Raw genomic sequence first — 22,155 nt, forward strand, 5'->3', positions numbered from 1 at the left:
AGGCTGTTGTCGATGAGTTGGCTGAACTGCGGCAGGAAGTGGTCGATGTTATCGAAGACATATCGACAGATGGCGAAATCCCAGACTCGGATGACGAATTTGATTCATTTGATCCTTCACCGCGGAAAGAACAGTCAAGTACAAACGTATCGCCAAAGCTTGGCAATCAACCGGGCAGTTCAACGCCATTACCACATTCACATCAAACGGAGGAAGACTCTACAAGTAGTGAGGCTTCAATTCCATTGACTCGAAAACAATCACCTCCCAGGCCAACACAGCTGCCTGACCGGAAGCCAACTCCTGAGCCTGACCCCGAGGACGAAGACGCCGAGTTTATGCCACCCAGCCCATCACCTGTGAGGACTCAGAGTGTTCAGTCGAGATCCAGCTTCATAGAAAAGGAGACGCCATTTTCGTCTCCGCAGAGGACTTCTCCTTTGAAAGGTCCCCAACCAGTCCCCACGCCGAGCAGGACTCAATACTATACCCAAGGTCTTGAGAGCCAACGGGTACCTCTCGAAGTCATCAGAGACATGGGGCCTCAAACTGATCGCTCCGATATTATCATCTCCATACACCCCGAACACGTGGAGAGGATAGCCGCCGGCACAAAGAACCACGAATTCCGTGATTACAGGATTCCCCAGACCGTTAGCCGTATCTGGATTTACGTCACTAAACCAGTTTGTGAGCTACAGTATATGGCCATCATTAGCGAGGCTAAACAGCCAGGAGAGATCAATGATGAGAAAGGGGTTGGAAATGCCGAGTTCAACAAGGGGAAGATGTCGAAGTTCGCATATGAGCTGCAGCAAGTGTACCAACTCAATAATCCAGTGTCCATCGAAACGATGAAGGAGAACGGCTGGGTCGGGGCACCGCCACAGAAATACATCTATGTGCCACCGGCGGTTGTGGGCCAGCTCATGGGCAATCTCCGATGTGCTCTCTTTTTCGACGAGCATGACCAACACGACGTTGGCATTTCCGTTTCGCAAGAGGTCGAGATGCAATTACGCAGCGACATCACCCACGCAACACAGCTGCTCTCCTCGGACGGTATCGAGATGGTGCCGTCCAGCCAGGAACCTACTCCTCGGCAGAACAACTCTCACTCCAAGCCGGAGTCGTTCGCCAAGCCCATGCTGCCCGTTAAGAGCGGGCCGACAACGCGCAGCCAGGCGACGCCGACGAAGCGCAACAACGACACCTTCATACGGCCCTCGCAGGCCACGACCGTGAGCGAGGTGTCGAGCCCGCCGCCGGCGCAGACGCCCGAGAAGAGCAGCGTGCCGAGGCGGCCGCAGCCGTGCTCGAGCGTGCCTACGTTGCCAGACGATCTGGATGCGGATGTGGATGTGGATGAGAGCCCGATTGCGCTGCGGCTGCCGCAGGGGCAGGGGCAGGGGCAGTTCTCCATTGGCTCGTCGCAGGTGCTGTTGCAGGATAGCTTGATTAATGACGATGATGTGAGGCGGCCACCTGTTGGGTGGGAGTCTGATGGGGAGTGAGGGCTGAATGTACTAGATTAGAACTGGCAGATGGGGTCAATGTGTACCATAGCTGCATGGAATGGAGTTATTGGGCTCAGGAGGTGGTTTGATTTGTAACTTCTAGATTTTTAAAGTCCTCAAATCCTAGTCTCTCATTTGTCTAACGTTGAGGTTGATGCGCTTGTTCCTCATCCAGCCCTTCCATTCCCCGTACTTTCCGTGTTCGGCAGGCCAGTCCTCGAGGTAATCTGGACATGTCCCTTTCAGAACCTTTGGCACTCCATGCCATGCATACCGTGACTCTTTCGTCATGTAGATGGCATCCCCTGACCGTAGCCTAAGAATTAGGTATTGCTTCTCACTCTTATGCCTCTCCTCGATATCTTCAACCTTGCTGATTTCGTTTGGGGCAATCAAGAACAACCCGTCACACCCTAAGCTGATACTGACAAGCCCCTTGTCCGTCTCTTCGGACACGTCGCGATGCATCATCATGGTGTCTCCGGGAGTGTAGAAGTTGACGATGGCGGCCTGCGCCTGCGTCGCGGGAAAGAGATCCTCTAAGAAGCCGGTGATATCCGGAGGAAATATAGGGGGTGCCTCGCCTGGGTAGACTCTGTTCGTCCAGTCGTACTGCCCACCTAGTGTCACCCAATGTAGGCGGCGCTCCATGACTTGCTTCATGGACAGGGGTTTGTGGACGCTGGGATCTTTGGGTTGAAATGTGACTGGAGAATCGGGAGGCATCGTGAAGAAGGAGGCCGGTTTGCCTTCTTCATCTTGAGGGTATGGTAGGCCGTAATGAAGATGTAGATTTGTTTGATGAGTTGGGACACTGAGGTCTCGGTGTACGAGACGAGATAGTAGAGTCTTCTGAACGGCAGGTGGTAGAAGAGACGGCACAATCAAGAGCCCTTTGTCATGATTAGTGAGAACGTTACTTGGCACATGAGAGGGATTGATTTAAAATCCGGAAGTCTTACCTGGTAGTAGCGGATGATAGTAGATCTTTACATCCTCATCCACCTCAACCGCTTCATCCAAGTGGCTGAAGGCACTTCTTATTGAGCTGGCTGGTATGGTGCCAGAGACGCAGAATTCGGCTTCCTTTTCGGGAATTGTGAGATCATCTATGCTGTTGCTCTTCAGAATATCTGCCTTCTCGGCCCTGGAGAAGCCCTTCCATATGGCCCGGAGCTGGTCTGACGGCTGCTCATGAGCGTCGAGGGTTGTGAGATCTAGTGTCATTATGGACTGCCATATGAGGGCCGTATAGAAGCTATAGTCTCGCCTTCAATTCATAGCTGATAAGGAGCAAGGTAAGAAGTCTAGCATGTGGGAAAAGCGCCGCTTGATGCCCGTATGACGAAATGCGATCAACATGTGATTTGAGGAGAACTTTCGCGATTAATTTAGTAGCTCTGTACTTCAGTCGCCTGTTTGCGCGTCTGTTCCCCTGATTTTATAAGTTTTGATCTGGATGGATCCTCTAGAATATCATCTGGGGAGAATCGCTGATGTGTTGTCTCCCGACGGAGCACTTCAAAATGTGATGAGGGGCATCACCATGGACCTCAGACCTCAGACGATGCGATCAAAATTTGGTGGGGGTTAATGTTCGATAAGAAACACGATAAGAAGTGTGGCGCCCCGCGCTAAGAGAGACGCGCTAGAGTGTGCCCTGTACCTTAGCGCAATTAAGCACTGTGGACACTGTGGACACGGCTCTAGCACCAGCACGCGGTAGTGCGCCGTGACTGGGAGTTTGTAAACACGCGCCTGGCCAATCGCCTACCGCCCCCGCCCGTTACCACTGGATTTTGGCAGTAAACAACAGCAACCAGCTAAATTTGTCAATCCGCCCGCACAACACCAACAAACACCATCACAGCGACCGTTACTAACCACCACAGGTCTTCATCTTGTTTTCCGATTGCAGCTACGACGACGTCCTTCGAGCCTCTTGTTTCTCGATGGCTGCTCGTCTGTAGAGAGCCTCCCTTTACGGCCTACGCGACCCGACAATCTCTCCCTGTCTTGACCCCCTGGATCTCGACAATTGCCCCTCGTTTGCCCACATTCGATCCCCCCGCCAGACACCCAACCGACCAAACAATCGCTTGTCTCGACCCGACACGTCCCCTTTTTTGGCTAGTGTGTATTCGATCGAGGTTATCATAGAGTCAGTCTGACCGGCTGTGTCAACTTCGAGTGCAAACATCGCCCTGAAACACCATGGAGAACTACCAGAAACTCGAGAAGGTCGGCGAAGGTATGCTGTCCCACGGTCATGCTGCTACAGATGGTGTTCGGTGATGATTGACTTGAATAGGCACCTACGGTGTTGTCTACAAAGCCCGCGATCTTGCAAATGGTGGTCGGATTGTTGCGTTGAAGAAGATCCGCCTCGAGGCCGAGGATGAGGGCGTTCCCTCCACCGCGATCCGCGAGATTTCTCTCCTCAAGGAGATGCGCGACCCGAACATCGTCCGTCTCCTCAATATCGTTCATGCCGACGGCCACAAGCTCTACCTCGTCTTCGAATTCCTCGATCTCGATCTGAAGAAGTATATGGAGGCGCTGCCGGTGGCCGATGGTGGACGAGGCAAGGCCCTGCCCGAGGGCTCCAGTCCGGAACTGGCTCGATTGGGCTTGGGTGATGCTATTATCAAGAAGTTCATGCTGCAAATGTGCGATGGCGTTCGTTACTGCCATTCTCACCGCATTCTCCACCGTGATCTAAAGCCTCAAAACTTGTTGATCAATCGCGACGGTGATCTGAAGCTGGCCGATTTCGGTCTGGCTCGTGCATTTGGTGTGCCTCTAAGGACGTATACCCACGAGGTCGTGACCTTGTGGTATCGTTCGCCAGAGATTCTGCTGGGCGGTCGTCAGTACTCGACTGGTGTGGATATGTGGTCTGTTGGATGCATCTTCGCTGAGATGTGCACTCGCAAGCCACTGTTCCCTGGTGACTCGGAGATTGATGAGATCTTCAAGATCTTCAGGTGAGCTCCTATGACATCTCATAGGATTTTGCTCGCCCTTGCTAACATGGCTGTTCAGACTCCTTGGCACACCCACTGAAGACGTCTGGCCTGGCGTAACCAGCTATCCTGACTTCAAGTCCTCCTTCCCCAAGTGGATTCGTGAGCACAACCTGCCTTTGTGCCAGAATCTTGACGAACAGGGTCTGGACCTGCTCGAGATGATGCTGGTCTACGACCCGGCCGGCCGCATCTCCGCCAAGCAGGCCTGCAACCACCCGTACTTTGAGGACTACCCACGGCAGCAACACTACGGGAACGGCTACCGCTGAGCCCCCGAGACACCGACTTAACCGATACGAATGAGTTGTCAAAGACAATACCACGACGAGGCAAGCATATATCCTTTGCTTTCCAGGATACTGTGGGGATCATTAATATCACCCTCTGGCTTTTTAGACGGCGTTTCGAGGGCTTGGCAAAGGGAGGCGGAAACATCTTCTGGAAGGACACGGCTTGGCAGCATGCATGGCTGAGGGCAGGATTCGTCTTTGAAGTGCTTGTGTCGCGTGGAGAGACATGTGGCTGCTTGAGGAGGCGGTCACAGTCTTCCAACGTGGCCCGAACTGGTGGCTCTTGCGCTTCTTGCAGCAGATGCTGTGGTTTGGCCATGTGGTTTTCCTTTGTTAGAGCTACTGTATCCACTAGACTCTCATGATGGGGCATGAAAATGGCCCTGCTGGTTGAATCAAGAAAACTGATCATATCTAGAATCCTTTTCAAGCTGTGCCTAGTGTCTGTTACGTGTGAGACTTCCCTGGGCCAGCGGCCGAAAGTTGCGTTCAATACCCCTGACCTGGTGGCTCGGCTTCTCTGTCATGCCTCGTCTTTCTTTGTTCGGCAACTTGGTTTTCTGAGCAATCATCTACGAAAATTGCCCTTTCCTGAGACTAGCCCTACAACTTCAACCCTTCGGCAAATCATTGGATGGCCAGCAGTCTCATGTCTAACTTAATCTGTTCCCGGCACTCAATGATAATAACCTACCCGAAATTTATCATCAAAGCTCGAATGCAACAGGTGTTGGGCAAGGTTGTCTCAGCCTCGTCCAGTCTCGCTGGCGTCAGTCTTCCCAGGCTCTCGAGGGCAACATAGAACGCCGGCCGTTAGCTGACACACTTCTGGAACTCTGCAGTGCCCCTGTGCAAAATGCGGCAAAGTTCGATGTTACTGATCCTCGGGATGTGATATTTGGAATTCTCTCGCTTGTCAAGGATGCTGATACTCTCGGAATAACGGCGGACTATTCGATGTCTTGCGCAAGCGTTTATATTAACACATCGTACTTGCTTTTGGCCAGGCAAAAGCTCTTTTGGATACTCTCGGATTCTCAGACGACTGGTAGAAGACAAGATCTACCCTCGTGGTGTCGGGACTGGTCATTACCACTAGACAATCCCAAACATCAGCCTCAGGGGTCGAACTTTAGCGTCCCTTCCCAAGCTTTCCTCTATCACGGTGCGCAGTCACTCGAGAATGAGGTGTCCAAGATTTGTTTTCCAGGTTCAACAAAGCATTACAAAGCTAGTAGTTCTATACCAAATACAGCAATGATGCCTCGGCTACTTGAAGGGCACATGCTACGTGTGCGTGGGTTCGTCTATACTACCGTCAAAGCACCAAATCACAATTTGCAGCGCAATGACAGGGGCAAGACTCGCAGATAGATGAGGACGATCTATCAGATGACCGTAGACCGCAAAGTTTCCTTCAACAACTGCAACTATCCATACGAATCGCAACGCGAGTTCACTTTGGATCGGGTCATTAACATCTGTCTGATGGAAGCAACGTCTTGGTGGCTCAAAGCTCAAGCAATCAAATTCAACCTCTTCGAAACAGAGTTCGATTCTCCAAGCGCTATGGAGGCTTATCACAACGTTCTCGAAGGCTCCTACGACGGCCCGAGTATTCACTGGCAGTTCTGTTTGAGTCAGAACGTCAGCAGGGTCCCGTTTGCTACCACCGCTGAGTCTATTGGTCTAGGGCCTCCAGCAGTTCGACCTGGGGATGTTGTGGTAATCATCAAGGGTGCGAATGTACCGTATGTATCGAGAGAATCCACGCAAGATCAGTGGAAACTGATTGGCCCAACATACGTTGAGTACATCATGTTTGGTGAGAGCTTGAAGGGTGGTTACGTTGATAGAGACTTTTTCTTAGAATAAATTTCTTCTAGAATTCTATTTCATGTTTTTGAAATCTTAGTAACTAATAGTTAATCTATTCTTGCAACAAGACAAGACTATACCATCAACGCTGTGAAGTATGCTGAGATGATCGCAGATGGACGTGATATCCGTATAACAGGATCACATTGCCATCTACAGGATAGCGATCATGAGGACCGCATGACAGACATGTTCTAATCTAGTCTTCCTAAAAATGGAGAGACCAATCACCAACAAAAGCGTGCCGAGCCCTAGAGGAAGATGAGACCACAGGGTGCCCACCTTAGGTGAGCTAGGTGATTTTAGATACTCAAGGTAAAGCCTACACCTGCTAGTAAACATTATGAAATTGAAATGTTGACTTAGCTATTCTTCTAACCTCTTGTTACTATACATTCATGGACAAAATCTGTATAGAGTAGGGGCCCTTACAAGATTGATAAATATGAAGAACCTTGATACAGAACCAACGAACCGATAACAGGGCCTTGAGCTGTTGGTACTTTGAGGCGTGATTGGACTTCACAGTAGGGCTGAAACTGTGTAACACTGACTTTTGAGTCTACTGAGACAATAAATTCTTTTTGTCAAAGACAAACACAAGCCTCTATTCCATCTACCAATTTTACGAATATTAGTGATTGGGGTAAACAGGGTCTTACCTTTGAAGTTTCTAGGTGATCCCTCTTTTCTTTTGCCCTGGTAACCTCCTTTTCCAACTGTGACACAAATCACATAAGTTGCAGCCCAATTCAATAAATGGCTTATATTCTACTCCTGTCAAGGCATGCAATGCCTCAGTCATCTTTGAGGCGTATCAATTGCAAGGCTCTTCGGTCTCACCTCGGAGCCCAGAGACATTTCTGATTCTATTGAATTCTGTTCCATACAGAACATCACGATCCTTGGTGTCACTCATGCATTAGCAATCATGCGGCCCAGTTCATCCCGTCAAGTGGAAGAGTCTGGACCTTGGTGGCTGACAGCGGCTGAAAATCCATTCCGTGTCTTGAAAAATTAGAATTGGAAGGAATGAGCGTCAAATGTAGAACTACCGGTGTGCTCATTTTAAATAATGAGATGTAAGGGGTATCCCAAAGTCATTCAACCAAGAAACTGATTACAAGAAGCATTGCTGGATTACGGAGAAACTTGATTGCTGGTTCTCCTAGATGATATAAAGGCACAAGCTGATCAACATTTTCTGGCATCCCCTTTGTCCTCATCTCGTTCTTTCATCAACTCTGAATTATTGGAACCAAGCTGCCACGAAGATACCTATTATATTTCAATTCGAATCATGGCGGGTCCCTGGTCAACAAAGTTCGTTGGGTCTCACATGTTTCTGCCCGAACCGCGACCACAAGATGGTACTTCCTGGGACGTCATCCCATCTTCTTGGAATGATATTCGTTTCGATGCGGTTGATGTTCTCTTCATCAGCCCATTTTTTGTGAACCCTGGAAACTATTCGATTGTGCTGGGCCCGGAGAAAAACGGTGGAACTCTTGAGGAGCGCTTCAAATGGGTGATCCGAGCTGCTCGCTCAGCAAACCCTAGTATCAAGATCATACTGGAACAATTCTACGACTCTTCCGGCCGTACCGATTTTTCCGCCCTTGGAAGCGATGTCAACAAGATCAGCCAGTACGCCAATTCGGTTGCGACGTTCATTGAATCCTATTACCAACTAACTCTACCTTCCATAAACGGAGTGGATCAGGTTTCTGCCAGAATTGATGGCTTGGACGTCGATGTAGAGAGCGGTAATTTGATCTCTAGCCTTCCAGAAATTCTCACCGCTATACGCTCAAGCCTTGATGGCCTGAGCAGGAAGCTAGGCGGAGCTGTCTTCACCCTTTCCATCTCACCGGCTTGGCCCTCCTGTCTTGATGATTCCGTGGCCAAGTCTTGCTCCTATATAAACATGCAGAATTACAGTGGAGGCCAGGAGACAAGGCCGTGCGAGTACATCCATGCTACCGGAGTAAGCGAACAGTATCAGTTAGTCTGGGGTTTTGCTCCTGAGACTCCATGGACCAACACTACGACGACCTTTGAGGAAGTAAAGGCGAAAGTCAGCGAGGTTGTACAAGGGAAGTTCGCTGGAACGTGGACTTGGCGTCTCAACTCTAACAATTATGTCTACGAGAACATGTTCCAAGTTTGGCTTTTCAATACAGTTCACGGAACAACACTACCTGACTCAGAGCCGGAGAAGTGTGTGGCCAAGTATTGGCAATTTGGTGGTCGGTCGAGCGAAGATCCGAATTCATTGATTCCGATAGATTGCTCTACGTAACCTCTTGAGCATCGAATAAATGGTCGTTTTGTTCTGGGTATTTACTCCCCAGTACTTCTTTAGGACCTTGCAGTCGGGTATGGTGTGAAGTGTACTATTCCTATGTCAAGAGGTGCCAGGCCTCTCTGAGGCCCGAGAGAATTACCTTTGTTGACTTTCTGAACGGCCACCGTTAGTTCATGTTTGAATGAAATTGATCTATCAGTTCTCCAATAGACATTGAGTGCAATTCATTCTCTATGTTGAACAGTTTCGTCTCAAGATTGAACCCTAGTGATGATTGATTTTCCGTCTGTGCTCCAACGTCTTTCACGATTCGATGTGAATAGATTTCCCCTCACTTTCCTGGCCTGAGCTAGCGCCGTCCTGTAGCCCCAGTTTCATGCACGATGAGGCTTTGTGGTCTCTTTCTGGGCTGAATTTCACCAGCGTCAGATGAAATAGCCTCGGTCTTCGGACAAGGTGGCCTCTCTTTCATGCTTTGAGGGGATGTCTCAATCTACACCTGTGGCAAGAGCATTCATATCTAACTGATTGGCTGACATCGACTTGGGCTCAGGGCGCGTCGTTTGACCAGTGTGCAGATGCTTTGTTTCCCAACTAGAATCCTAGCTCTCAAGATATATTCCCAATTGCTCAGCCATATCTCTTCGTTCGACTGTCTCATTATGGGGATCGTGGCCAATCACTTGCCGTTGCGTTTCGCTCTGTTTATCTTACGATGTCAAAATCATCAAGTTCGGGAGCCTGAAGTTTTTCTTTGTATTGCCATCAATCTGATACTATGAAGTCCCAAATCGACCCAAAATGCTCGACAAAGGCTAAGGAGGCGTTATTATTACAGCCATATGACCCAATATTTCATCTTATATATCTGACCTGCTAGCCGCTAACGTGTACAACCAATGAATGCTACCTTTTAAAGCGGAATCATATGTTGTCAATACTTCATCATCACCAAAACATTCATCCATCTCAGAGAAGCGGCTGGATCTCGTCCGATCCAAAAATGAGAACCAGGACTTCGTACATCCCTTACACTCATTCCCCAATCAACCGGAATCGGTCCGAGATTCGTCTCTTAATACTACATCCAGGCGACTTCGACTCTCCTATTCGACGTTCTGTTTCTCATCTCTCCCTAGATGAGAAGGACTGAAAAACCGATGAATTCAAGTACATTGCATTGTCCTACCGCTGGTCTGAGGGAGATCGCGAGATCTTGATCGATGGGCGACAGTTCAAGATTGGCGACAATCTCTTTAACGCCTTGCTACAACTCCGCCAGATTCCAAGGACCACAGTCTGGGCGGACGTATTTGTATCAACCAAAACGATGAAGTTGAAAAGTCCTGGCAGGTGCAGATGATGTCTAAGATCTACATCACATCGAATGCTACTGTAGTCTGGTTGGGTCTGGATGAGGGCTACGGGGAGGGGGTTCTTAAGGCGATGGTTGATATCTCGAATTCACACAAAACCTCGAACCTCAACTAGGCCTTGAATACGGCAGCTAAGTCAGAAGCTCCTCAATCTTTCAGCGAGCTCAGTGTGCAATTGGCAAAGAAAACATTCCAGGTTCCGTGTGTGGAGAATGCACTTCAAAACATTGGTAGGCTTCTCAACCGAGGCTACTGGTCGCGGGTATGGGTCATTCAGGACTTTGCTCTTGCACGAGATCTCTACATCATGTGCGGCAGCGAAGTTATACCATTCGTTCACCTTGACTACTTCATTGAGCGGGGCTGGATGGCTGACCTGCTGTGCAAAAACGTCACTCGGCAACATTCACACGCGTTGAATCACCGAGAAGGTGAACTCTTCAGCAAGTGCTCTAGAAACCGAAGTTTCCACGCCCTCATCGAGTTTCGTTGGCTTACATGTGCCGGTCGTCAGAGCAAGGCAAACTTGTTATCCGTATCAGACATCCTGTTTCAGATATGTAGGAGCTTCGCTGGCTCCCCGAAGCACCAAGCCACAGATCCCCGAGATATCATATTGGGCACTTTAGCTCTCTGTCACGATGCTTTCCAGCTTGGAATCGATGCAGACTACTCCATCTCCTGCCCGAAACTCTTCCTACAGACATCAAAAGCATTGATACTTAAACAGAAGAAATCACAACTTCTGTTCCTAACATCATGGACAATCAAATTTGTTTGCATTTTGAACAAGTACGGGCTGAGATCATGACTATCAATCTCTCTGACACTATGAGGTAATTTTGAAGAGTACAGCTAGTCATTAAATCTCATGCAGAGTCTCATAATAGGACAGCAATTTCTTTACCATATTAAATGTGTGGGGAAACCGGCATCATCGAAAACCATGCAGTTGCATCAGACATATGAGCTCTTAGACAGCATGCCTATGGCTGCCGGTACCCGCCTTGCAGCGGAAGTTGTAGGAGCCGCTGCACCGCAGATTGGGGAGCAGAGTGTCGGACAAGGTGTGGAGCTGGAGGCCGGCGACGTGAGAGGAGCATATATTTAGGAGCAGCCCCCCGCGGCAGCTCAGACGAATCACAGCCCGCATTCGACTCGGAAATCTCCCTAGCCGACTTGACGAGCCAATGAGCGGAACTAGCGAGGCGCGGGCCGACGTTAGACGCGGCCGACGCCGCTAAACACTAGCGGGTAAGAGACGCTATTTCTGGGGAACGGCAGGGGGTGCCAGGGGGCCGGTTTCGAGGCTGGGTTCACGACATTGGACCGCAGTAACAGGCTGTTGGGAACCGCCCGGACGGTTGCAGCGGGCGCTGGGCGGCGGAGATGAAAGGATGGCGCGCGACTCGCGCGGCTGTTCTTGTTGGTCTTGTACCATGTTTGAGGTTTGAGATTTGGAGGCTTAGACTCTTGCTGGTGAAGCGCTTGCCGCCTTAGGTGGCCGCTTGGATGTTGGGGTCGAGGTTTGAGATAGCCGCCTCAGCCTCGCTGTTGGAAAACACGTTTTGCTTCGGAGGTTTTGGAGAAGCCAGATAGGCATTGTGCTATTTTCAGCTGCCGCGCGCACGTTCGAAACGTCAAGCAGCGCATTGGTAGCTCATGTACCGATACAAGTCATCGAAAACTTGACTATGCCTGTTACAACGGCCTTAGGTGACAAGTATCAAACATGAGGCGACATACAAACGAACCGAGGCAGGTCACCGCCTGTCAAATCAAGAACGCATCAAGAAAATGTCATTACCAATTTGAAAGATGCTTCTCCCAGCAATTGCAGTGTGGCTGGTGCATCTGTTGTGCAGGTGGTCAATTGCCCGAACCCCGCAATACCGAGGCCGACAGGGGTCTTCGGGTGCAAGCGATGCAAGCCGTCAGCCACACCACCGGTTTTTCTCCGTGGAAATTCAGGCAAAGACCCCTGACGTGCTGAGCGTATCAAGGCATGAATCGCCATCGCGGGAAGCATTTTGGTTAATGATTTGCATGCTACATTGCCGTAATCATCTTAATTCCAAGCTTAATGCACTCGCAATTAATTGCACAGCCGTTTTTCTTGATCTGCATGTCTGGGGTTCCGGTATTGAATTGTCAAAGTGCAGCTGGCTGCGCAGAGTCTTTAGAAGGAGGGAGGCAAACCCCCCTCCTCAGCCACAGGTGTCGGTTGTGTGGGCATGCCGCCCAGCTCGGCAAGTAACGGGAGGACTCTAGCAGGTCTCCCAGTCCAGCTCAAGAATGCGCACTCTGGATCCTGAATCATCCCTTCGCTCCGTTCAGATAGGTATCATAGGCTCGAGATAGGACAGCTCGGGCAGCACGGCCGAGGCAGTAGGCCACAATTGCCCTGGCTTCACCTGGCTATGCTAGACAGAGTCTCGGCCATCCCAGCGCAATCAAGGACCTTGAACCAGCTCCGCGTGAGCCGGTGGATGAATCAACCATCCACCAACGCCCTCAGGCTCCCAGGCCCCCAGGCCCCCTTCGCTCTCAGAGTCTCACGCACCGCCGCTTGCACCCCAGAACGGTCGGGTCTCGTGGCTGAGCTCGAGGGGGGCCTCGCTCCGTGACCGCCCGGTGCCGTAGGACGGGGAGCGGTGATTGGGCCGTTTCGTTTCGTGTTTCAAGACCTGCACCACCAATGACGGCACGCGCTGGGCCGTTGGCTGCTCCCGCCTCCGACACACGCTTGCTTGCGAGGGGCCCTCGCTTCCGGCTTTGAGTTTAGTGGGGGGCCCAGGACTGCAGAGTGTATGCACCCACGAGGATGCGGATGAGTGCTTGAGGAGGGGTTGAACAATAGGCGGTCACTCGATGGTGCCTGGCCAGAATTGGATCCCTGGCTGGCTCTGCTGCAGTAGTTTCGTAGCTGGTAGGCCTCTGAGCCAGTAGACTTGAGCGACTCGAGCTGGCTCTCTTCGCTAAGATTCTCGCTACAGTGGCACCGAGGAAGATACTGCCAAAATCTGGGGCAGAAGGGGCGGTGTGTGTCTGAGGCGACATGCCGTTGTTACCTTCCACTTGGAGGCCAAGGGATGAATGGATACCTGAGTCTGCTGGAGGACCTGCGCTGCGCACCTGAGATCTCAGGAGGCGAGGCACGCGGATTGGCTGACAGACGACGGCTCTCCTCCCAGGATCTTCGAAGGGCGGTGCCAGCTGTCGAGTGATAGTTTGCACGAGCATTCCGGCTTCCTGTCAGCGCATTGGATGAGAAAGGACCTGGCCGCTGGAGGCTTTGAAGATCTCGTGGAGATTTCAGGGGATCTAGATGGTCAGCTCGCTGCAAGATCGAGAGCGAGTCTAGTCCAGACATCTTCTGGCGGTCAGCCAGAAGTGCTGCCTGGTTTCGCATCAACAGTATCATAGGCTGGTAGCGTAGAGTCCTCTCATGAGCTTACACTAGACCTTGGCCCACGAAGCTCCTAGTGGAGCGTGTCAAAGCTAGTAAGCTGTTGCATTTGCCTACTGTGAATCCGGACCTTTTGCATCACCAGCGATTCATTACGGCTTTATCATACAACTGTCACCGTCGTCAGACCCTCTAAATGTCTCCCAACAGAGGCATATAGATGACCGAGTCAAGAATTAAGACATCGAGGCGGCATGACAGACTTGTAGTCATCACTCGACCGCCGTCACTATGAGATGACCATGAAAACTGATTTAAAGCATTCAATATTTCAATTTCCAGCTTCAAGCAGTTGCCGAAAGGGGAAATGTCATCTGCCACATTCCTGCGGCGGGCGAGACAGGACAGGACAGGGCCTGGATGGAGGGGTAATGTACTGCATGTACAGTACAGTACAGTCCTGGGTATAATCAAGGGGTGATCATGCAGTCTTTTCCCCTGCCAGCCTGCCCTGCATGTCTGACACTTTAGCTGATAAGCCAGCGTCCTTATCGCACCGTCTGTGCCCATCCTGCCAGGTAGGTATGTGCTGGGCAAGGTCTTGAAACGTTGAGTTCAGATGATCGGCCAAGATCATTTGCAATTGATCACCAGCTTTGATTTGAGAGGAGGGCGTCAGGGGTGAGGATGGTGGCATAGGGCTCGGCGGCGTGTGGCCGCACAGTCCTTGCCCCTTCCCCAGTGCATGGACTTCACGACGGGATAGTGATTTGATTGCTTTTTGACAATTCCTGGGGCAGTACTGGCACCAAGCTTCCAGGCCATGGTGGACTATCCTCGAAAAGAACCATATGCATGATATGGTAGATGCAAGCAGTCGATGGTGTCTGCTGAGATGCATGCCTTGCGTGCCCTCGCTTCCTGGTGAGTATGGTGAGCATGGGCAAACATCCACCCATCCACCCATCTATCCAGGCGATCTGGATTATCATCTGATGATCCCTCTTTCAGGAGATTTGCGAGTTGGCTACGAACTGGATCCCCCTATGCGTGCATCGGGGCTCCCAAATCGAGGGGTAGCCTGGTAGCTCGGCTCTCTTTTTCAGGAGAGGGCCTACACCACACAAGCCTTGGCGGGATGGGGTGGACCGTGGCGCACATAGCGTCGACGCCATCCGGTGACCCACCGCTGGACTCCTCGATGATATCCACTGGCCGCGCCGGCGGGATAGTATAGTGTAGTATGGTACACCATAGTGTCACGGGGTCGAGTCCATTTAACATGCAGTAGCTTCGGGTCTATAAGGTGATCATTGATGCAGTATGCCGTAGTACGCCTACCGACTTTGCCTGGACTGGTTTTGGGTCTCGTGAGGGAGAAACACCCAGCCCTAGATGGGGGTGAAAATTGCACACAAATTCGTAGCATCCAGCTACACTAGGTCACAAAGACTGACTGGAATGCGGTGCGTCGCCACCGATGTTGGAAATCGGCATCAGCTCCGGGTTCCTGCGTACAAATCGTCGTAATCTAGGAATCTGGGAGTCGAGTCCTGCCAGGGGCTTGCGGTGATTCTACTGGACAGACGGTGACGATGGCACCTCAAGGCCACGAACCACTCGAGCCACTGGGCAGTTGTTCGTTCACTTGTGCCTGGGCAGGAAGAAAACTGGGGACATGTTTCGTTTCACGATGTGCATGGCCTAGGGGTAACCTGGACTGCTGCCACGCTGCATGGGGGCATGGAGGCTTTTCTCCCTTTGTGAGATGCAAAGATTGATTGGATCGTAAATCGCCGAGTCTCTGGAGACACTACTATGCAGTATGATGGACTAGCCGGTTGTGGCCCCAGGTTTCTCGGAGCGGTGGTTCATTGATGCTCTGGCAGGGAGTCTAGCCCGCTGCAAATGCACACGCAATGGTACATGTGCATGTAGAGTACAGGAGTGACCAGACAACAAAGGAGTGGATAAAGTGGAAGGCAAAAAGGGCCGGCCACGAAACGCTTCGTGCTTTATCTCGCAGGGAGCGAAAATTTGAATTCTGGTGACAGCACCTGCGGCGAGATATCATTTCACGTTGCATACGTATCGAGAATTGGCAACCGCAATAGGGCTCAGATGTTGTAGTCCGTTATGAGGTATACGCCGGCGAGTCAATGGGTCAGCCAATTTAGCTTCTCCATGTGTTCTCGTATTGTAACGGCTGTTGGGGCGCTAGGCCCTTCGAGGCGGTCGAGACTTCTGGCATTGAATGCAGTCATACAGCATCTTGCAGTAAGAGGCTTTGTCTGGACTACCGTAGCATGAGTAGTATCAGCAGCATTGTCTTTGAGATCCAAGCATTCAATCATTCAATTATTCATTCATTCAACCGACATGTGAGATCGGAACTCCAAAACAACACAGCCATGGCCCGGTTGAGTCGCGACCCTGTCATTTGATTATTTGTTGTTCTCCGGTGCGCGGCCTGCTTTTCACAGGCCATTGCTGTTGTTCTTTCTCTGGGCTGAGACGTGCTGTGGTGCCGTTTGGTGAGGTGTTCATCCGACGAGCCGGGGATCGATTGGCCACAGGGCCGCCGTGTGTTCCTGCCTGAGATGGAGCGGGCTTTTGTTGTCGCTGTACGAGCCTGTCATTCGATCGCCGCAAATAGGCTGGGGTTGAGTCCTTTCAGCAAATGACCGGCGCTGAAGATCTGTCGGTCAAGCTGGCGATACTTTCGATTTGCAGTCTGGGTGGCGGTGGATGCAAGTATCTCTTGTCGTCACCAAATACTCACTCTTATTAGTGGTTTGTGTTGCTCTTTGGCCTATTGTGGTCGACCTCCAGGGGCCTCTCGCTTGTTTCATGTGTCGACGGTGTTTGGCGTGGCTTCGCCAATCGCTGGCTCCCCCTCAACATGCAAATCCGTCTGCCAGGTCCCAACCATTCATCGATCAAAGGCGTGACTGTACAGTATTGGAATTATGCGGCGAGGGGGCGCCCATTGGCGAGCATGGGTAGAATGCAAATCCGCAGCCATTCAAATCACCGAAACAGCAGCCTTCTGGCGAGCGGGACAGAGCCTGAACAGATCTGAAGAGTGCAGAGCGGCCTTTCACCACTCGTGAGATGATCGGCTCCGGTCCACAAATGTCTAATTGTCTTGGATAGGGATGCTCGGCTGGGGCTCGTCCTTGTCTGGGGCGCTGCAGGTACAATCATCAATCAACACACCTCAGTACTGTACACACAGACACATACACGCTGCGCGCGCGCGCATGGCTCTGCAAGAGGCGGCCAGCCAGCCAGGAGGAGGCATGTGCCAGAAGAAAGCAAATTGTGAGATGCGCGCCTCCATGATCTCCATACGGTCCATGTTCATGCCGTCATCTTCAGTTATCGTAGGAGCAGTAGTCATAGTCATTGTGTCTGAAAGGCCTTGGTACTGTAGAGTCTCCTCTAATCGATCCTGAAAGCAACGTTAGCTCTCCCTTGATGATAAAACCGGCTTGATTCCCGCCTCCCTTTCCCTTGCTGCTGGTTCCTGGAATGAAGCCGGACAAGCAATAATCGAGAACAGTAACTCGTCCTTTTCTCCTCAGACCATTCTCCAAAGAGTTGGTCGGTGTCTCTCCATTACAGCCAGACCTTACCGTAACTGGCTGCGCCAACTCCCTTTCCTGGAAACCATTTGGATCCTCCGTGCCTTGTCTATCTCTCACACCTTTGCCCGCCGCAGCTAAGGGCCAGCGAATTACACGCCTCGACGGCTACTGTTACTGAGCCTTACTGCATTCGACGACGACACTCTTTCCCTCGACGAAGCCTTGCCTTTGCTGTGCTTTAATCACCGAGATATCCCTTTGCAGTGTGCAGGCCACCTCTATTCGGCAACGTTCTCGTCCAGCCCAGTCTAGTGCATCACCGCCGGAGCACCAGCATAATCGCTTTTCTCCCTTCCGAGGCTCCGGATTCGATATATCGGCTTCTCCAATCCAGTTGACCTGCTGTCTACCTATTACACAATTTCATTCACCGCCCTATCTAGCGATTCAGGGAAGGCATCGTCATTTCCCATCGCAGGAGGCTCTCCACTTGCAGCCCACGCAGGCAGAAGTCGGTAGTATACTTATATCGCAGCCTGGCCGCCTCTATCTAGTCCATCTTGGTTTTTGTTCCTGCAGCCTCAACAAGCCACCGATCGTTTCGTCACACACTCCAATACACAAGCATCTGCAGCACAAGGCAGACCAGACAGACAAACAGACATCAAGACTAAGACGACTTACACAAGTGCCCTCTCGTCTTCCCGCCAGCCCGTTCGGCCTCCAGCTACATCCATCCATCCATCCATACATTCATACATACATACGTACATTCTACGCATAACCGTCTTCGCACCGCCGCCGTTCCTCAAGGAGAAGAAGAAAACGCCACAGCGAATCAGCACCCGCCCGCTCCAACCACAGCCCAAACGCTTGGAACACCTGCATACCTCGGGGAAACCCCTACATACGATCCTCCCTCATACTGTCTCTCTCTTCAGCTTACTCTTCTCTTTTGGGGAGTATCTCTGATTCCCAGCGACTGCTCTGACAGCGCTTGTGCAGCCAGCCCCTAGAACGACAGCGAATCCTTTTTTTACTTGTTCAATACAACAATCAAGGAGCATCAAATAAGGTTGCTGTGATAAGACGGGTAGCCTCTTGTGCTTGCATTGATTAAAAAGGGTCAAGAAGCCATTCAGCCATATCGATATATTAATTGCCAGCCAGGCCTGCGCCGGACCCCAAAGTTGCCGATCACATCTTGTTGCTATCTATCTATCTATCTATCTATCCACCCATCTGCACGCACGCACTCCCGCAGTTGCATCGACAGTCGTACTTTTAGAAACTCGTCGACTAAAAGACATCGACAGGGCGATCTTGTCGCTGGTTCGGGATCTGTTCACTCACTCGCTGACTGACTGTCTCCATCGCATCGCATAAGGTAGCAGAGCATTAGCATTGAGCATTGAGCATTAGCTAAGCTCTAGTACTGGCACAGCAGCACCGGCACAGCAGAAAAGGACCCCCAACACGCAGCCGCCCAAGCCTGGAAAGCACGGATCACCAGGTCCAAGATTAGAAACCTGTGACCCAAGACCCAAGACGGCAAGCAAGCACCCCGCCGTCTTAAATCATCAATCACCATCGCCTGGACACGGCTGTCTTGTCTGTCTCTCTCTCTCTCGATACGACACGATACTATCGTCGACAAGGATCATAAACGAAGAGTAAAAGCCCCATTTCAAGGAGTGGATTTAATTACTACGCAATTCCCCCTTGGATTTTTCTTCTTCTCGACAATCCGGAGCTTAATTCTGTCGTGTTAAAAGGACAGCGTCAGCGTTGCTTGTAACCAAACTCAGCCACGTTCGGCCCCCGCAGTCCGCGTCAACTTCGCCTGAGCCCGAGTTACGTCGCCCTGCTCATCTCTGCCAGCAAGCCACAGCCGCCAGTGTACGCAGTCAGTAGTCAGTAATCCACTCTTATTACTGACTCTTGTTCGTTTCCTGGTGAGTCCCTTAGCATCTTCTATGCTGTTGTTTCGGCATTCACTAGCATTTTGATGCGTTTTAATGCATCTGCATCATCAGCATCGTCATCACCATCATCATCATCAATATACCCCGAGATATATCCTCACGCTTTCCTTCACCGTGTCTTGTCGTCTTTTTGCTGACCTTGAAATCTGTGTCTCTGTGTAGCAGCCAACCGGAAATCTTAGACTTGGCCGTTAACGCATTGCTACTGCAAACCACCGTTAGCAGTAACAGTCAGTCTCGCCTCCTCCATTGATTGCATTTTGCATTCCGCATTCCGCATTCCTAGGCCAGGCCCGAGCCCAAGCCCAAGCCCAATCCAGAGCCGGCTGTCGATCATCCCAAACAAAAGGTACGTATCATTCATAGTACTTTCCCTACCAAGAAAAGTCCCTGCTCTCCTGATTCAGGTGCGGAGCAAGCGCACACCAGTCGTCGCTGCCATGCCACAAGCACCTGAACACCCCTCCCTCCCTGGAGCCCCTAGAGCCCCTGCCCCTGCCACCCGCAGCGACGGAGGGCTACTGACCACCCACCGCTTGGAATTGAGACTGACCGGCTTCTGACAGCGCCCAGCAGCATTACCGGTAATCAAGCAGAGAAAGAGACAGAGAAAGAGAATCGGGTACGCAGCAAGTACGCAACAGTGTCCACTGCTACTGCTACTGCCACTGCTACTGCTACCAGCTCAGCCTCGTGTTTCCTGTCCTGTACGTACGTCACCTTCCCCCAGCATCAGCCAGCATTTACATTCTACATTCTACATTCTACCTGCCAGCACCCAGCACCCAGCCAGGCCTTCACTTGCAAATACCTGGCCTAACACTATACTTACCTATATAGGTACTCAGCCATCACGAGCCATTCACTCACCGTCATCTGCGATTGTGCAACACAGTCAGTCACCCAGAAGGCCAGGCGATCCAGCCCTCTGCAAAAGCCAAAAGCCAAAAGCCGGTCCAGCCCGCGCCATCAGCCACCCCTGTCCTCCTGTACTGCATAGTACGTACCTTGTTCCAGGGTACAGTACTTGCTCTGTGTAGGTACAGTACCTGCGCTACCCACCTAGGTACCTAGGTACTTGACCCTCTACCCCTCCGCTAGTCTAGCTCCGTGTTGGTTGCATAGCATCCCACCCAACCAGCCAGCGCCAGCCAGCGCCAGCCAGACAACTTCGCCGCCCCTTACGACTCCCTGACTCCCTTACTCGTATAAGCCAGCCCCAGGCACAGGGCAGCGCAGACTTGCAGTAGTCGGTCGTCCACACCACCAACTACTTTGTCACTACTCGACTTTATTATATCCATCCTCCTCCTCCTCCTCCTCCTCTTCCTTCCCTTGCTTACGGCTTCTCTCCTTCTCCTTGTGTTCCCCTGCCTTAGCCTTGTTTGCTTCGGGGATTTTAATACATACACCCATCCTCACCCTCACCCTCACCCACATTGTCACATCCATCCTCGACTCGACTCGATTCACTTCGACTCGACTCCTCGACGACGACAACGACCTCTTTTCTCTTTGCAGGACCAGGGAGAAACGAAGGGCTTACTACACCCACCACCACTGCTACTTCGCCAATCCGCCATATCTCTCGATTCACATATCCACATACATCACCATGGCTTCGTTACAGACCTCAACCACCCTCAGCCCCGCTGAGCTGAACGCCGCCGCTCTCGACCACTTTGTCTACACTCCCGTCTCGCGAGCCATGATCTCCTACCTCGCCAATGCTGCCGCCAACGTCATCCAGTGCGACCCCACGATGATGCCCCCGCCGCCAGCCGAGACCGTCGCAAAGTCTCATCTCCCCCCTTCGCCCCCGAGGACGCCTCCTCCGAGAGCCGTGCGATGCGAAGACGGCGGCCTGCCCACCCTCGACGACTTCATCACCCAGCTCGTCGTCTCCTCCAACGTCCAGGTCCCCACTCTCATGTCCACCCTCGTCTACCTCAACCGCCTCAAGTCCCGCCTGCAGCCCATGGCCAAGGGCCTGCGATGCACCACCCACCGCATCTTCCTCGCCTCTCTCATCCTCGCCGCCAAGTACCTCAACGACTCCTCTCCCAAGAACAAGCACTGGGCCAACTACAGCGTCATCAGCACCGAGGCCTACAACTTTGGCTTCTCCCGCACAGAGGTCAACCTCATGGAGAAGCAATTGCTCTTCCTGCTCGACTGGGACCTGAGGATCACCGAGGAGGACCTGTACCGCGAGCTCGACATCTTCCTGTTCCCCATTCGCGAAGACATTGCAGCCCGCCACGCACGGAAACAGCGCAGACGCGCAGAGGAGAAGCGCAGGAAGCAGGAGGAGGCCGAGTGGATCGCAGCTGCTGCCACCACTGCCACCACCGCCAGCTACCAGACCCCGCCCTCCTCGCGCGGCAACTCTCGCTCTCGCTCACGCCAGGCCACCGCCAGCCCGCCCGGCCTCACCTACAGCTCCAGCGCCAGCTCGGCATCTTCCTCCTACGCCGGCTCCATCGTCTCCTCGCGCTCGCACTCCCGCTCCAACACGCCCCTCTCCGAGCTCGAGGCCGAGCCCTACGTCTACGGCCTCGACGCCGACCTCTACGAGGCGCCCATCGAGATCGTCCTCGAGCAGGCACCGCCCAAGCAACACTATCCCTCCGCCAAGAGCGCCGGCAAGCAGCTGCTGCCCTACGAGATCAGCGCCGACGAGCTACGGGAGATGCAGGAGGGCGGCAACCGCGTGAAGCGCATGCGCGGCATGCTGGGCCGGGTCTTTGGATCCACCGTCGCTGTCCGATGA

At 52.1% G+C, this 22,155-nt stretch overlaps 4 protein-coding genes across 4 annotated transcripts; 3 read left to right on the plus strand and 1 right to left on the minus strand.

Moving 5' to 3' along the window:
• Positions 1-536: 536 nt before the first annotated feature.
• Positions 537-1,514, plus strand: UCRPA7_7323 (hypothetical protein; the record flags this gene model as incomplete). The annotated part of the gene is made up of 1 exon (XM_007919855.1): positions 537-1,514. One exon carries the CDS (start codon positions 537-539, stop codon positions 1,512-1,514), a length of 978 nt encoding a protein of 325 aa, XP_007918046.1.
• A 126-nt stretch (positions 1,515-1,640) lies between these two features.
• Positions 1,641-2,744, minus strand: UCRPA7_7324 (putative oxidoreductase protein; the record flags this gene model as incomplete). The annotated part of the gene is made up of 2 exons (XM_007919856.1): positions 1,641-2,410; positions 2,480-2,744. 2 exons carry the CDS (start codon positions 2,742-2,744, stop codon positions 1,641-1,643), a joined length of 1,035 nt encoding a protein of 344 aa, XP_007918047.1.
• A 987-nt stretch (positions 2,745-3,731) lies between these two features.
• Positions 3,732-4,815, plus strand: UCRPA7_7325 (putative cell division control protein 2 protein; the record flags this gene model as incomplete). Its single annotated transcript, XM_007919857.1, has 3 exons — positions 3,732-3,768; positions 3,829-4,504; positions 4,563-4,815. 3 exons carry the CDS (start codon positions 3,732-3,734, stop codon positions 4,813-4,815), a joined length of 966 nt encoding a protein of 321 aa, XP_007918048.1.
• Positions 4,816-20,997: 16,182 nt separating this feature from the next.
• Positions 20,998-22,155, plus strand: UCRPA7_7326 (putative cyclin domain-containing protein; the record flags this gene model as incomplete). The annotated part of the gene is made up of 1 exon (XM_007919858.1): positions 20,998-22,155. The coding sequence occupies one exon, from the start codon at positions 20,998-21,000 to the stop codon at positions 22,153-22,155; it is 1,158 nt and encodes a 385-aa protein (XP_007918049.1).

This window comes from Phaeoacremonium minimum (genome assembly GCF_000392275.1).
Source record: "Phaeoacremonium minimum UCRPA7 unplaced genomic scaffold PA7_03_scaffold_509, whole genome shotgun sequence".
NCBI classification, from domain to species: Eukaryota; Fungi; Ascomycota; class Sordariomycetes; order Togniniales; family Togniniaceae; genus Phaeoacremonium; species Phaeoacremonium minimum.